Here is a 15,970-nt window from a genome sequence, read left to right as displayed (position 1 = left end):
TTACAGAATGAAACAGTAAAGCTCCATGAAAATCACGACAGTGGTAGCCAATGACATGACGAACAATAATCTGTTGGAGTTTCAGAAAACAATTTGATTTGAAATTTTTATGAATTTATTAAAGTCTGCTGTATAGACAGGTATACAGTATAGGACTAAATGACGTACTTATACTTTTTTACAATGAATTTATAAAATATGCCTATATGTCAAGGTAAACCATAGTGGACTTTGGCAGGCCATTATTAAATAATAAAACAGAACAACATGAAAATCACCACAGTGGTAGTCAATGAGATGAAGAACAATAATCTGTTGGAGTTTGCAGAAAACAATTTGATTTGATTTGACTTTTTTTTTTAAAGTCTGCCGACACCAAGCGCATACACCTTGAGCCTACCACGCAACCTTGTGTAGACGCGCAATATATTTTTAAGCGTAGATGGCGTGACTGCGCTTCTCCGAAGCACAGATGGCGTGACCGCAGTCCATGAAGTAGGCTACATGGTACGATGCGTACTGCACAGCCAAGTATGTGACAAATTCTAAAGGTAGGCCTACACACTAGCCTATTTGTTTGTTTATAATAGGCATACATAAATCACATGCCCTTTGCTGTGTGTCATTCCCTCTCTTTCTCTCTCCCGTTCCTGTCTATCCACTGTCACTATGGAATAATAAAAAAGATGAATGACTAGTCCAGCTGAGCAGGCATCAAGTAGGCCTTTCCAGTTCAATAAACCAAGTACTGCCATCTGACTCACACATCACAAGACAATATGTTACAATTAATTAAATCATACCAAAGCATTGTATGGCTCAAGACTATGGCGATATAGTACTCACTAAAAATCACCCAAGCAGAAAGCACAACAGTAATTCTGAAACGGGATTGACTGAAGATACAACAATGCCATCACACAACACAGCTGAGCGCAGGTTGTTAAATAACAGTCACTTAGTCAGCTGCTACTTCACAAACTGCAAAAGCCAACATATATACTGCACTTGACCACTAAGTCTCACACAGGCCTATAGCAGCATCACAAAATTATTATGCAATACGTCTGATATGCATGGCATTTCAATAAACTAAACAAAATATGTACATTATCTGGTCACACGGTCACAACAGATTATATTAACCTACTCAATTTACAGATAGCATAATAGCTCTTACCTTTAGAAGTTCTAATTTCTTGTCTTTTTCTTGCAAAGTCGCAGATTAAATCATTAAAGTCCAGCTCCCTCAGCAGCTCGCTAAACCCTACTACACATGCGCTGCTGTGTGTTGGTAACTTTACAGGCAACGCAATAAATGTCTCCGGTGGACAGTGAATATAGAATCCACTCCCGTGGGACAGTTTCACCGTTGTGAAGGTGCTAATATCCCTCTGGGTATAAGTTCCTCCCGGACGGTCTCTGTAATCGGTCCCCGTAGTGCAGGGTCTTCAGAGATGATGGTACCTGAGGGGCCATTACCTTGTTCTGTAATGCTGATGACCGGCCATCTCTGTCTTTTTCCACAACAACTTCGCTAAAGTTAACGTTAGCTACCGTTAGCTGTGGCTGAGTGTAGCTGGTAGAAGGCAGCGATTCTTCCAAGCTAACATTAGCTAGCTCCTCGACATCCTCCTCTTCGTCATTCCCAGCTCTTTTTAAAAAGCTATTTATTCGCGGGACATTTTTATAGCAGCTGCATCTTTCTCTCCCTTTTCCACACTTTCACTCGCTGATACAACCCAATCTGACCGGGGATCAGTTACAAATTAATTCCACTCTTTCAATCTCAACTCATTCTTAGAAAGCTGATCTTGAATCAGTATGATGTAAACAACCTGCTCTATGCCCACCCACCTTTAGCATTAGCCAATCTACACAGTGCATGCGGCCTTCTCCCAATCATTGCCTGACCAGTCATCACACTGACTTATAAGCCACACAATCACGAGACTTTTGTAAACAACTTTTATTTTATTCTAGTGTTAATTTTGTCAGCCATTTTTAATTTAGTCTTAGTCTTGTGCCAAATGTCCTTGTTAGTTTGTCATATTTAGTTATTCACATATCTTTTTTTTGTTAGTCAAGTTTTATTCGACTAAAAGTCTCGTCATTTTAGTCAAAACATTTTGTCTTTTTTTAAATAAATTATTTCTGATAACCATTTCAGTCAAATAGTTGTAAAAATAAATAAATAATATAAAGTTATATAAATATTGAGCTTCTTCCACCAGTAAATTCCTGTTAAACGACAAAAACAACCACTGCATGGGAAAAGGATATTTTACAATAACTTTGAATGCAGCACGAAGCTGGCGGGGCGTATTTTAAGTGAATGCAACATATGTGTTATTCAGACAACGGCAGCTGCAGACTGTCGTATGTACCCGTTGGAATCCTACACAGTGAAATATAGAGACACTTCTACACCGTTTAGCTGTCAGCATTTTAACCGTGTTTAATCCATAATCCAGCTGCTATCGCTAACGATAGGCTAACGTTACCTGCTGCTAAGTGTAGTGTTAACTAGCGCCCTGTGCAGCGATGTTTCGGTTGACGTCCGTTTAGGAGCATCAGTGCAGAGAAGCTCAGGCATGTAGTGGCACCGAAATCTGTGTTGCTGTTTGGTCCGGTAGATACCGGTCGTTATGGCACCGGTCGGTGCCGTAGCACCGGGTCTCAACCCTAGAACAGCTGAATATTCATTCTCATGATGGAAAAGTAGAGACGATTGTAGACGGAAATGAAGAGAGATTTTATCTTAGTTTTAATTTTATGCAAAACATTTTAGTCTAGTCTTTTTTCGTCAACAATAATGCACGTTAATTTAGTCTTAGTCAGCGTTAATAACCCGTTAATTTAGTCTTAGTCAGCGTTAATAACCCGTTAATTTAGTCTTAGTCAGCGTTAATAACCCGTTAATTTAGTCTTAGTCAGCGTTAATAACTCGTTAATTTAGTCTTAGTCAGCGTTAATAACCCGTTAATTTAGTCTTAGTCAGCGTTAATAACTCGTTAATTTAGTCTTAGTCAGCGTTAATAACCCGTTAATTTAGTCTTAGTCAGCGTTAATAACTCGTTAATTTAGTCTTAGTCAGCGTTTTTGGACATTGGCGCGGTCTCGTCATAGTCTGATCTTAGTCATGGAAACAAAGGTCGTTGACGAACATATTTAGTCTCGTCTGACGAAATTAACACTATTTAATTCTGATTGGATAATTATCAACATAATGATTAAAGCCCATTGGGTAATCCGGATTTGATCGCAGTTTGCCAACAGGGGGTGCTGCAGCACCTCCAGCATCCCTACTTCCCGCGCCTATGGCTACAAACCGTCTACAGACCACAACGCCTTAGGGACCGTCTACAGACTACAACGCCTTAGGGACCGTCTACAGACTACAACGCCTTAGGGACCGTCTACAGACTACAACGCCTTAGGGACCGTCTACAGACTACAACGCCTTAGAGACCGTCTACACACTACAACGCCTTAGAGACCGTCTACAGACTACAACGCCTTAGAGACCGTCTACAGACTACAACGCCTTAGGGACCGTCTACACACTACAACGCCTTAGGGACCGTCTACACACTACAACGCCTTAGGGACCGTCTACACACTACAACGCCTTAGGGACCGTCTACAGGCTGACGCAGGACCGTCTACAGGTAGACTACAGCCTTAGGGACCGTCTACACACTACAACGCCTTAGGGACCGTCTACACACTACAACGCCTTAGGGACCGTCTACACACTACAACGCCTTAGGGACCGTCTACACACTACAACGCCTTAGGGACCGTCTACACACTACAACACCTTAGGGACCGTCTACACACTACAACACCTTAGGGACCGTCTACAGACTAGAGCCGGGCCGATATTTTACGCCGCTATGATCTGTTACCCAGTAGGGCTGTGCAATTAATTGAATTTCAATTTCGGCTCCCAACGATCACCAAAATAGTATAATCGAGAAAAAACGATTTTGCCATGTTCTGTTTTGCAAGAACATTCTTATTTTGGCTTGTGTTCAGAATGACGCGCATGCGCACATCGCCCCTCCTGAAGCCAGAAACTCTCGCAGCCTGTACAGTCAGGGAGGCCAGTCGTGTGCATATCATCCGCTGGAATTAAAAAAACTCAGCGCGAGTAAAGATGGCAGCAGTGTTTGGTGAGCAAAAGAAGGCAAAACCAACTCAGTTGTCTGGGAACAGCTAACGTTAGCTAACCCTCCGTTCCCTCTGCCTTTGCCCCCCCCCGCCGTAATATACTGTCTATAGACGTTGTATTCACCCAACACGCTGTATTCACTTACTGTTTAAAACTTTTTCCAGCTTGGTGGGCGTGCATAGGCATAGTAAACCAACATGAAAAAACATAGTAATGTTCCCTCACCATTTAGTTTAGTTGTTAAACTGTATTTAAATGATCAGGGACGTTAAATCACCTGTTTCACCAGGGCTCCAGACTAACTTCTTGCCTTGGTCGCACTGGTGCGCCTAACTTTTTTTATTTAGGTGCACCAGCACAAAATTTAGGCGCACCCAAATTATTCCCCGCGTCACCATTAACGCCACAATTTTAAGGTCACCTTTTTACCACACTCCATATACACACACATACATATATACACACATATATATATATGTGTCAATTATTGTACTCAAAGTCTTATAGCGGGTCCCCCCTTGCTGTCAAATGCCCCTCAGATGGCCAACACCTGTAATTTGGCCTTCTTGCCCTTGGCTAAACCACACTCCCTAGCATCAAAATCCTCCAGGCTGGGCCCCTCCACAATGACTCTTATCAGATCTTCCACTAGTCCAGGACTAAAAATCATATCTCTATTTTTCGGCTGAATGGCGATACACAATATATATATATCTCTATTTTTTACAAAATGGGCTAAATGTTCAGTTTTAAGTCAAAGCCACTTTTCACATTTATTAAAACAGATGTGATTAATATGAAATGCAAAGACAGGGTTTCCTTCCCAATTTGAAAATATAGAGCTGCAACACATGTAAATTATCTGAAATAAATAGCCTGGGATATATTTAAAAATATACATCTCTGAGAAAACTCCTTCACTTGTTTTCAATAACAGACCCGGATAGCCCAGTAGCTCATATAGGGAGAGAGGGGGAGTACGATGGACTGAAGCTACTCACAGAGTGACGGCTGACTCATTATGAATGGGTCCAGCACGGGTCGAATGCGGGTCAGCTGCGTTACACACGTCTTGTGTAGGCTATGAAATGTCTGTATCGTCCCTGGCTGCGCTGCATTTTTATGAACTATGATATTCTGGCCATGGGTCACTAGGGCTGTCAACGAATATTCTAAATTCGAATAGTTTTAAAAAAAAGAATTTCGAAGGTGAAAATTTATATTTGAAAAAAAAAAAGTGGAAAAAAACGCTGGCGGTAGCAGAGGCTGTCTGCTTTGCTAGCACGCTTGAAAGCCGTTACATACTGGAAGCTGGCCCGTACAAAGCGTACAAATGACGACATCGCGGGGGATGCGTGACTGTATAGCTGGTAGACACTAGCTGCAGTCTTCTCCTGAACAGAGGTGGCGCTAATGAGCAAAGGCTACCGACGCTGCCCTTTCTACGGACTAGAAGAAGAAGAAAAAGGTAAACAACGGCCGAACTGGCAGCAGCATTGCCGTCAATGCTTCGATTTGATTCACTGACCTACTTCGTCGGATCGAACCTTTCATTAACCATAAAAGAGCTCATCTTAACCCGGTGAGTTTACCAGAGAGACCTGCAGTCACTCTGAGAGTCCTGACATCCGGTTGTCTGCAAACTCATTCAGGCTCCTGTTTCCGCTTTGTTGCGCGCCGCTGAAAAAAAAGAGCCGTGCACGACCTCGGCTCGGCCGGATATTGCATCATTTTGACGTCACGATGTCGCGCGCCACCTTGGATGCATGCGCAACCAGATGTTCGAATAGTTTGAATATTCTGTGTTATTTTAGAGGGAATATTCGAACGTCATTTTTGAGCAATTTTGACAGCCCTATGGGTCACATCTCTCGCCCAGGTCCAGCAGGCTCAGTCTTACACGCTATTACTCAACGAACTGAAGTTAGTTCCATTCAATAACTTCTTCTGTGTTTTTCACCGTGGCGGCCGCAATAACAGGTAGGCTAGTTACCAGCGGAAACACTGGTACCAATACAGGTTTCCCTCTCATACTTAACAATATACAGCTGTGTTAATAACAATTAAAACTGTAGACAAATGTCAGCATGTGGACCAGCGGCGCTGTGTCTCTCCATGTTGCAGGGGAGCCGGCCGGTGTGTGAGTGAATGGGGGGGGGCTGCACGGGAGGAGAGATCCAAACACAGGCACGGCTTTACAGATTAGGAATGGGTCATGTAACGCAACATTAAACCATATCGATATAAACGACATCGCTTCGTTCGTGGAGAGGTAGCAGATGCAAAGACGTTAGGTGCACCGGTGCGACCTAGGAAATATCTTAGTCGCACCCTTAAAAATTTTGATCGCATTTGCGACCAAATTGGTCGCACTCTAGAGCCCTGTTCACGAAACGGTACTCTAAGGTACCGTCTATGTGCTGGATTTTTCCTAAGTTTAGCTAGCAAATAAGCCCACTGACGGCGACATTATTGTTGATATTTTGGCACAATGTTTCGTAATGACAGTAGTGGTCCTAGTGAGTGAACATGTGATGTGAGATGCACATGTGTTATGTCTGTGGAACTGTTCATTAGCTGTGTAACGTCGTGTGTGATATCTGTAACAGTAGTAAAACAGATTGTATTCTGATCCAAAGACTCTTTCTGTGAGATAAAGGACACTAACAGATTATACCCTGGACACCATTATATCCAAATGTTAATGAGAAATAGTGTTAAATAATCGTGATGTAAATACTGACCTAAATAATCGTGATTATTATTTTTTCCATAATCGAGCAGACCTATTACCCACACTATTCAGCTTAGGGAGCTAGGATCGAGTTTTTTTTATTTATTTTTTTAAGTTTCTTAATTTGGATCCATTTGCAATCCGTTCCAGTCTGAATAAACAAAAGCAGTTTCCATGCTTCGTCCTTGTTGAATTACCGGTATTTATTAAGATAATTCTAAACAGATTTCTGTAGTTCAACAACTCTGAATTGTAGTTGAGAACGTCAGTTATAATGGCCCACGTATTAAAACATTTTCGTGTTTAAATCAGGCTCGGGCTCATAATTACAGTTAATGTGTCGGGCTCGGACACAACGTGCACGGGCTTGGGTAGGGTTGGGCTTGATTATTTTTTTTGGGCCCGATCTAAGCTCTACTACAGACTTCAACACCTTAGGGACCGTCTACAAACTACAACACCGAAAGGAGATACAATATTTATTAATTTAATGATTAAATAAGGTAGTGTCTCCAAATTTACCTCAATTATAACTTGTATCCTGCTAGTTGTAGTAAAGCAATTACTTAAACAATATAAGCATATTCATAATTTTGGGGAATATATTTTGCTAGAAAAATGTGATATATGTCATAATTACGGCATATGTGATTTAAAAACATTTTGCTCAGAAGTTATTGATCCCGGAAATTTGAATCTGTGAATGTCTTTTCAACTTTACCAAATTACATTATGTCATCTGAACAGACCAGATAAACCAGTTAGTTCCTGTTGAGTTGTCAGAGAGAAGAGACACACCGACACACAGACGGTAAGATTGACCTTTTATTACAAAGCTGTGACTGAGGGAGGATAGTTACAGGAAGGAGATCTGAAGTACTGAAGAAGTGAAATATTTTAACTGTAATCTGCTGCAGACTGAAAAACACTTTGAGACCCAAAGTTAAAATAACTGAGGCAACTTTCTGCAGCAGGGAGGGGCACACGGGAGACTTCTGGGCTTTCTGCCAGAAATCTCTTAGGTTTAGACAACACTACTGAGTTAAGTTTAGGAAAAGATAGTGGTTTGGGTTAAAATAAACCTCTTCTTACAGACCGTCCTGAAGGCAAACTTCTCCTGTGTGCGAGGGAGAGAAACACAACCGACTTCCTGTTTTAACATCTGCTTTTTCTGCTGTTTTCAGCTGCTCTCAGAGACAAAATGGCTTCCATGTCAGAGGAGGATTTCTGCTGTTCGGTCTGTCGTGAAGTCTTTAGAGATCCTGTTGTTCTGTCATGTAGCCACAGCTTCTGTAGAGACTGTCTGAAGACCTGGTGGAGAGCGAAACAGGCACAGGAGTGTCCAGTTTGTAGGAAAAGATCTTTAAGGCCAGATCCACCTCGTAACCTGGAGTTAAAGAAGCTGTGTGAGAGTTTCTTAAAGCAGAGAGATCAGAGAGCTTCAGAGGCTCTCTGCAGTCTGCACTCTGAGAAACTCAAACTCTTCTGTCTGGACCATCAGCAGCCAGTGTGTCTCGTCTGCAGAGATTCAGAAAAACACACCGACCACATAATCAGACCCATCGATGAAGCTGCACGACAACACAAGAAGAAACTTCAAGAAACTCTGGAGCCCTTAAAGGAGAAGATAAAGGTTTTTGAACAGGTTAAAGAGGAGTGTGATCAAACCGTAAAACACATGAAGGTCCAGGCCCGACGCACAGAGACGCAGATTAAGGATCAGTTTAAGAAGCTTCACCAGTTTCTAGAAGACGAAGAGGAGGCCAGGATGACTGCACTGAGGGAGGAAGAGGAGCAGAAGAGTCAGAGGATGAAGGAGAAGATGAAGGCTCTGAGCAGAGAGATAGCAGCTCTTTCAGACACAGTCAGAGCCACAGAGGAGCAGCTGAGAGCTGAAGACGTCTCATTCCTGATCAACTACAAGGCTGCAGTGGAAAGAGTCCAGCAGAGCACCCTGCTGGATGATCCACAGCTGCTCTCAGGAGCTCTGATAGACGAGGCCAAACACCTGGGCAACCTGAGCTTCAACATCTGGAACAAGATGAAGGACCTGGTCTCCTACACTCCTCTGATTCTGGACCCAAACACTGCTTCTTCAAGACTCATCCTGTCTGAAGATCTGACCAGTGTGAGACGGGGAGAGGAACAGCAACTTCCTCATAATCCAGAGAGGTTTGATTCCCCCACTGTCCTGGGCTCTGAGGGCTTTAACTCAGGGACTCACAGCTGGGATGTCGAGGTTGGAGACAGTACAGACTGGTTTCTGGGTGTGTTACCAGAGTCTGTCCAGAAGAAGGGAGGCATACGGTCTGGTTTATGGAGAATATATTTCTCTAAAGGTAAATACTCAGCGTTGTCTCCATCAGCTCCAGACACTGATCTCCCATTTGAGAAGAAGCTCCAGAAGATCAGAGTGACTCTGGACTGGAACAGAGGAAAGTTGTCGTTCTCTGATCCTGATACTAACACACACATACACACCTTCACACACACTTTCACTGAGAAGATGTTTCCATGCATTGCCACTGTTGGTAATCTGAAGATATCAGCACTGAAGTTCTGTGTAACAGAACAACAGGTCTGACGAAGTCTGTAGTTTTAGGGTGGTGATAATAATAGTAAACAACTATTCACTTCTTAATTAAATGTTAATATGTTCCATCTTTTTAAGTAGAAATAATATCTGAACTGAATGATAAAATAAGTTAAAACTTTATATTGGCAGCAGCAAACAGTAACAGGAGTCAGCAGATTAAACATGAAAGAATATAAACAGAATAATGGTTGGTTAATATAAAGGGTAGTAAACTGATTGCAGCGGTAAAGGAGACGGCTGAATGATATGTTTACATATGTAAATATGGATGTTTATATGAAACATTATTATTGTTGTTCAGATCTGTCAAAGGCATAATATACAAAACTGGGTTTTTTCCCCAAGTTTTAGTCCTTTTTCAATGTTTTTGTTGCCTTTATTTGATTGGTTTTGGAAAATAAATTCAACATTTTTGGGGCTTTTTAGATATTTTTGTCTCTTTTTACGAGTTTTATTCCCGACAGTTTTTCCCATGTTTTTTTTTCGATTTTTTAAAATCCATACAGACATGTCCCACCCCCCTCCCTAGATAGGTGGAGATCTCAACCCCCTCAATATTGAACCTAAAGTTACCCCTTTGTGTTCTGTCTCCATTTACATTGTTGTGATTGTTTTAGTATTTAATGTCTGTGTGTAGTTTTGATGTAAATCATTATTTTGAGATACTGAGCAGGTTTCGACATAAGCAATGGCCCGATTGCCTGATGGCTTGAAAATCTTTAAAATCCTGCAGCCATGCCACCTCTGAAAAGCCACTCCATTATTCACCCGAGTTTTGGGAAACTTTTCTGCAGCTCGTGATAAGAGAAGAAAGAAAAAACGGGAAAGGAAAGCTATACATGTGTGTGCCTGAGCAGTGATTGACACGCAGATAGACCCCTGTGGCCCTGATTGGAGAAAATCAACCGGGAGCGGTGGAATTTCGCCAATGGCACTCCAGGCTGTAGGTGGTGCCAGAGGAGCTGTCTTTTTTTTATATTACATAATTCATGTAGTTCTACTGGAACATAGGGTCAGTTTCAGCAAATGTGACTTCAGCAAAAAGTGTGTTTTATAAGACTTACCTACTGCATCTTTAATGTTTTATGTAAAGCACTTTGAATTGCCCTGTTGCTGAAATGTGCTCTACAAATAAAGCTGCCTTGCTTAAAGTCAGTTCAAATTTGGGCTGAATTGTTCCAAAAACAATTAAAACTAAACTAATGCCTGTTTCCCTCAAATGCTGTTGGGTGAATATTAATATAAAATATATATCAACAACTGCTGAAGGTACAAGGCAAACTGAATGTTTTGGGACAAACTGAATGTGTTTGTGGCATACTAAACAGTTTGGGAACGGGTTCTGGTGGTTTTTGGCCTCAGAGTCTTCAATAAATAAATCAGAGCGGAGAGAGGAACAGAAGCAGGCTGAACACACACACACACACACACACACACACACACACACACACACAGAACATGTGGAAGTGATTGTGGAGGAAACAGGAAGCTGCAGCTGAGATCTGGCCTGAGATTCGACTGTTTTGGTTCTTTGGGAAGAAGTTTCTCACCAACACAGAGACTCAGTAACTAAGTTTCTCTCTTTAGAAAAGATATATATATATATATATATATATATATATATATATATATATATATATATATATATATATATATATATCTTTTCTGGACTACGGAATCAGTAATTATTACTACCATAGTACACACACACACACACACACATCTCAGAAAACGTGCGTGCTAGAAACAGACGCCTATTTTTCACGCGACACGCCAGCGTGTTGGAAGTGTTTCCAGACAACATACAATAGTAAACGTTGTTTATGTCATTTAGACACAAATACATATAATTAAATGACATGTTGATGTTTGAACGTCTCAAGGTTTTGATATAAATGCAGATATATAAATGTAATTTAAATATGTCACCTTCCAATCCAGAAGGAAATATTCTGGAGCCTATGACGTTGTCTCTGCTGTAATCAGATCAGAATATATTTATGTTTATGGGAAACATCCATGTGTCCAGACGAGGCTAGCAGCAGCAGCAGCAGCGCCGCGTCAGAGACCTTTCTGGTGGGGAAAGACGTAGAAAACACCACGCAGCTGAGACGCAACAGAAACGCCACGCTCACGCCACACAGCCAGGGTGCAGGCTGCGTTCAGACCGCCTGCGTTGGCCGTGAGACGGTGCGGCGAAAGCACAGGTCCATCTTCCTCACCTTGCTTCCTGTTTTGCTTTCCGGTCAGAACTACTACGGCCACTAGAGGGCTCCACCACTACAGACCTAAATATAGGTCAGAACTACTACGACCACTAGAGGGCTCCACCACTACTGACCTAAATATAGGTCAGGACTACTACGGCCACTAGAGGGCTCCACCGCTACAGACCTAAATATAGGTCAGAACTACTACGACCACTAGAGGGCTCCACCACTACTAACCTAAATATAGGTCAGGACTACTACGGCCACTAGAGGGCTCCACCGCTACAGACCTAAATATAGGTCAGGACTACTACGGCCACTAGAGGGCTCCACCGCTACAGACCTAAATATAGGTCAGGACTACTACGACCACTAGAGGGCTCCACCGCTACAGACCTAAATATAGGTCAGGACTACTACGACCACTAGAGGGCTCCACCGCTACAGACCTAAATATAGGTCAGGACTACTACGACCACTAGAGGGCTCCACCACTACTGACCTAAATATAGGTCAGGACTACTACGACCACTAGAGGGCTCCACCGCTACAGACCTAAATATAGGTCAGGACTACTACGACCACTAGAGGGCTCCACCACTACTGACCTAAATATAGGTCAGGACTACTACGGCCACTAGAGGGCTCCACCACTACTGACCTAAATATAGGTCAGAACTACTACGACCACTAGAGGGCTCCACCACTACAGACCTAAATATAGGTCAGAACCACTACGCACTAGAGGGCTCTCCACCACTACAGACCTAAATATAGGTCAGAACTAATTACGACCACTAGAGGGCTCCCACCACTACAGACCTAAATATAGGTCAGAACCACTACGACCACTAGAGGGCCCCACCACTACAGACCTAAATATATGGTCAGAACTACTACAGCCACTAGAGGGCTCCACACTGCTACTGACCTAAATATAGGTCAGAACTACCACAGCCACTAGAGGGTCACCACTGCCACTGACCTAAATATAGGTCAGAACTACTACGGCCACTAGAGGGCTCCCACCTACTGACCTAAATATAGGTCAGAACTACTACAGCCACTAGAGGGCTCCACCGCTACTGACCTAAATATAGGTCAGAACTACTACGGCCACTAGAGGGCTCCACCACTACTGACCTAAATATAGGTCAGAACTACTACGACCACTAGAGGGCTCCACCACTACAGACCTAAATATAGGTCAGAACTACTACAGCCACTAGAGGGCTCCACCGCTACTGACCTAAATATAGGTCAGAACTACTACGGCCACTAGAGGGCTCCACCACTACTGACCTAAATATAGGTCAGAACTACTACGACCACTAGAGGGCTCCACCACTACTAACCTAAATATAGGTCAGAACTACTACGACCACTAGAGGGCTCCACCACTACTGACCTAAATATAGGTCAGAACTACTACGACCACTAGAGGGCTCCACCGCTACTGACCTAAATATAGGTCAGAACTACTACGACCACTAGAGGGCTCCACCGCTACTGACCTAAATATAGGTCAGAACTACTACGGCCACTAGAGGGCTCCACCGCTACAGACCTAAATATAGGTCAGAACTACTACGACCACTAGAGGGCTCCACCGCTACTGACCTAAATATAGGTCAGAACTACTACGACCACTAGAGGGCTCCACCACTACTGACCTAAATATAGGTCAGAACTACTACGGCCACTAGAGGGCTCCACCGCTACTGACCTAAATATAGGTCAGAACTACTACGACCACTAGAGGGCTCCACCACTACAGACCTAAATATAGGTCAGAACTACTACGACCACTAGAGGGCTCCACCACTACTGACCTAAATATAGGTCAGAACTACTACGGCCACTAGAGGGCTCCACCACTACAGACCTAAATATAGGTCAGAACTACTACGGCCACTAGAGGGCTCCACCGCTACTGACCTAAATATAGGTCAGAACTACTACGGCCACTAGAGGGCTCCACCACTACTGACCTAAATATAGGTCAGAACTACTACGACCACTAGAGGGCTCCACCACTATTGACCTAAATATAGATCAGAACTACTACGGCCACTAGAGGGCTCCACCACTACTGACCTAAATATAGGTCAGAACTACTACGACCACTAGAGGGCTCCACCACTACTGACCTAAATATAGGTCAGAACTACTACGACCACTAGAGGGCTCACCACTACTGACCTAAATATAGGTCAGAACTACTACGCCACTAGAGGGCTCCACCACTATTAACCTAAATATAGGTCAGAACTACTACGACCACTAGAGGGCCCCCACCACTACAGACCTAAATATAGGTCAGAACTACTACGACCACTAGAGGGCTCCACCACTAACCTAAATATAGGTCAGAACTACTACGACCACTAGAGGGCTCCACCACTAACCTAAATATAGGTCAGGACTACTGCGACCACTAGAGGGCTCCACCACTAGAATCCTAAACACAGGTCAGAGTAATGCTGGGACAGACCAGTGATGGGGGAGTTTTGGGGACTGAAGAGCAGCTGCTCTCTCTGTGATTTATGAAGGTTGTAAAACTCTTTCTTCTTCTTCACCTGCTGGCAGAAACATTAGGCCCCGCCTCCTCCGTTTACCCACCTGTCAATCATCTGCCTCCCTGTCCTATAGGTCCGTCTGCCTCAAAAACTAAAAACTGTTTGAAAACCTCGGAGGAGCTGAAGATATTCATCTTTCTGATGTTAGGGTTCAAACTGGTTTTCCTTTTTTAGTGACAGGAAGTCTCCACCCAACACACACACACACACACACACACACACACACAGAGAGAGAGACACACAGAGAGAGACACACAGAGAGAGACACACAGAGACACACACACACACACACACACACACACACACACACACCAGCCACCTAACTCTGTCCTACCAGGAGAGCTGAACAGACCTGCTACTTTGCCCTGTCTTTGGCACTAAATCAGTCTTAAGTGGTGATCTAACTGTGCCGTTAAAGTTTAAAATGACTTTGCCAAAATCAGGTCGACAACATTAGCATTGTCTGCCATCGTGTGCAGTTTGCTAGCTGGCTAGTTCACCCTTACAACACTAGCCTAGCCTACTGTATGGATGAATGAAATTATCTAACAAAACGATATTAAACTCGAAGGAGGAAATGTGGGAGTCAGGTTAAACTGAAACAAGGAATGTGGTGTATCATTGTATGAAATGTATGATGAAAATCGGCTAGCCATTTCGCCAAGCAAATACCAAGAAATAGGTTGCAGCAGAGCTGAGCTCTGCTTGAAGTTGAACAGCTTCGGCGACTTTTTATAGCACAAAATCGCTGTCAATCAAAAGGAGATGCAGTCCTTCAACAGACCCTCCAATCACCACGCAGAAGCCCAGCGTCCAGGCCAGCCCACTGCTCCCATTGACCCCCAGAGACGCTGAGCGTCCGTGGGCGGGACATAATCGCAGCATTTATCCAATGACCGTCTAGTTTTGAAGCACTGAAGCATTGAAGTCAACGGACGCCAGGCTTCAACGGGGAGACGCACTGAGACGCTACGGGAACGCATGAGAAGGACATCGAGTCCGCTGATTCTGAACCAACTCGTCTTCCAGATGAACCTATTCTATCACATTTTAGTCAATAAAATGTTAACACAATAGTACATATTTGACCATTACATTTTAGGGGAAGCTGAGCTTCCCTTGCAGTCGTAAAGAAATCGCCACTGACACACACTCACACACACAGACAGACACACACACACACACACACACACACACACACACACACACACACACAGGTTACCGTGGTTAGTCCGGAGGGAGCTGCTGGTCTCGGCGTATCGGGACAGCTGGATGTTGTAGTCCATCTGCTGCAGGACCTGCTGGTACAGCTGCACCTCTGGGTCCGAGACCGGCTGTCGACCCGTCAGAACCACGGCCCGGCGCCGGGGGGGGCGCTGGGACCGGGCCTGCATCTAAGGGGGGAGGTGGAGGAAAACAGTGACGTTAAAAATGGTTTACACTCTCCTGACAAATCTTTAAATCTAGTAGCATAGCTTAGCATAATGACTGGAGGGAGAACGAAACTGTAAAACTAAGAGTCACCAAACTCCACCAGACTCCATGTAAATAATCAGCACTTCATTCAAAGTGGACAGAAACTATATAAAATTATCAAAAGCCGTCTTGGTTCATCTTTCCACTGTTCCAACAATCACCACTCTGGTTTGGTTGAAATAAACCCTTAATTCACCC

At 43.5% G+C, this 15,970-nt stretch overlaps 2 protein-coding genes across 3 annotated transcripts in view; one reads left to right on the top strand and one right to left on the bottom strand.

Moving 5' to 3' along the window:
- LOC120553410 (nuclear factor 7, brain-like) overlaps positions 1 to 9,803 on the top strand; it is a 29,546-nt gene extending 19,743 nt beyond the window's left edge. Inside the window, exons 1-2 of one of the 2 annotated variants that reach the window (XM_039791775.1) lie at positions 7,713 to 7,722; positions 8,096 to 9,803. In XM_039791775.1, the coding sequence (XP_039647709.1) occupies positions 8,113 to 9,495 (1,383 nt within the window). In that variant the 5' untranslated portion in view covers positions 7,713 to 7,722; positions 8,096 to 8,112 and the 3' untranslated portion in view covers positions 9,496 to 9,803. Of the gene's footprint in view, positions 1 to 7,712; positions 7,723 to 8,095 lie in introns of those variants that run through there. The other variant, XM_039791776.1, reaches the window with a different exon arrangement.
- The window catches only part of cped1 (cadherin-like and PC-esterase domain containing 1), a 77,182-nt gene that overhangs the window by 54,111 nt on the left and 7,101 nt on the right, over positions 1 to 15,970 (bottom strand). Inside the window, exon 2 of the mRNA XM_039792391.1 lies at positions 15,519 to 15,690. Coding sequence (XP_039648325.1) covers positions 15,519 to 15,690 — 172 coding nt within the window. The remainder of the gene's footprint in view (positions 1 to 15,518; positions 15,691 to 15,970) is intronic.

Source organism: Perca fluviatilis, chromosome 23, assembly GCF_010015445.1.
Source record: "Perca fluviatilis chromosome 23, GENO_Pfluv_1.0, whole genome shotgun sequence".
In the NCBI taxonomy this organism is placed as follows: Eukaryota; Metazoa; Chordata; class Actinopteri; order Perciformes; family Percidae; genus Perca; species Perca fluviatilis.
Note: the sequence above shows the minus strand (reverse complement) of the source record. Positions and strands in the feature narration are given on the sequence as shown.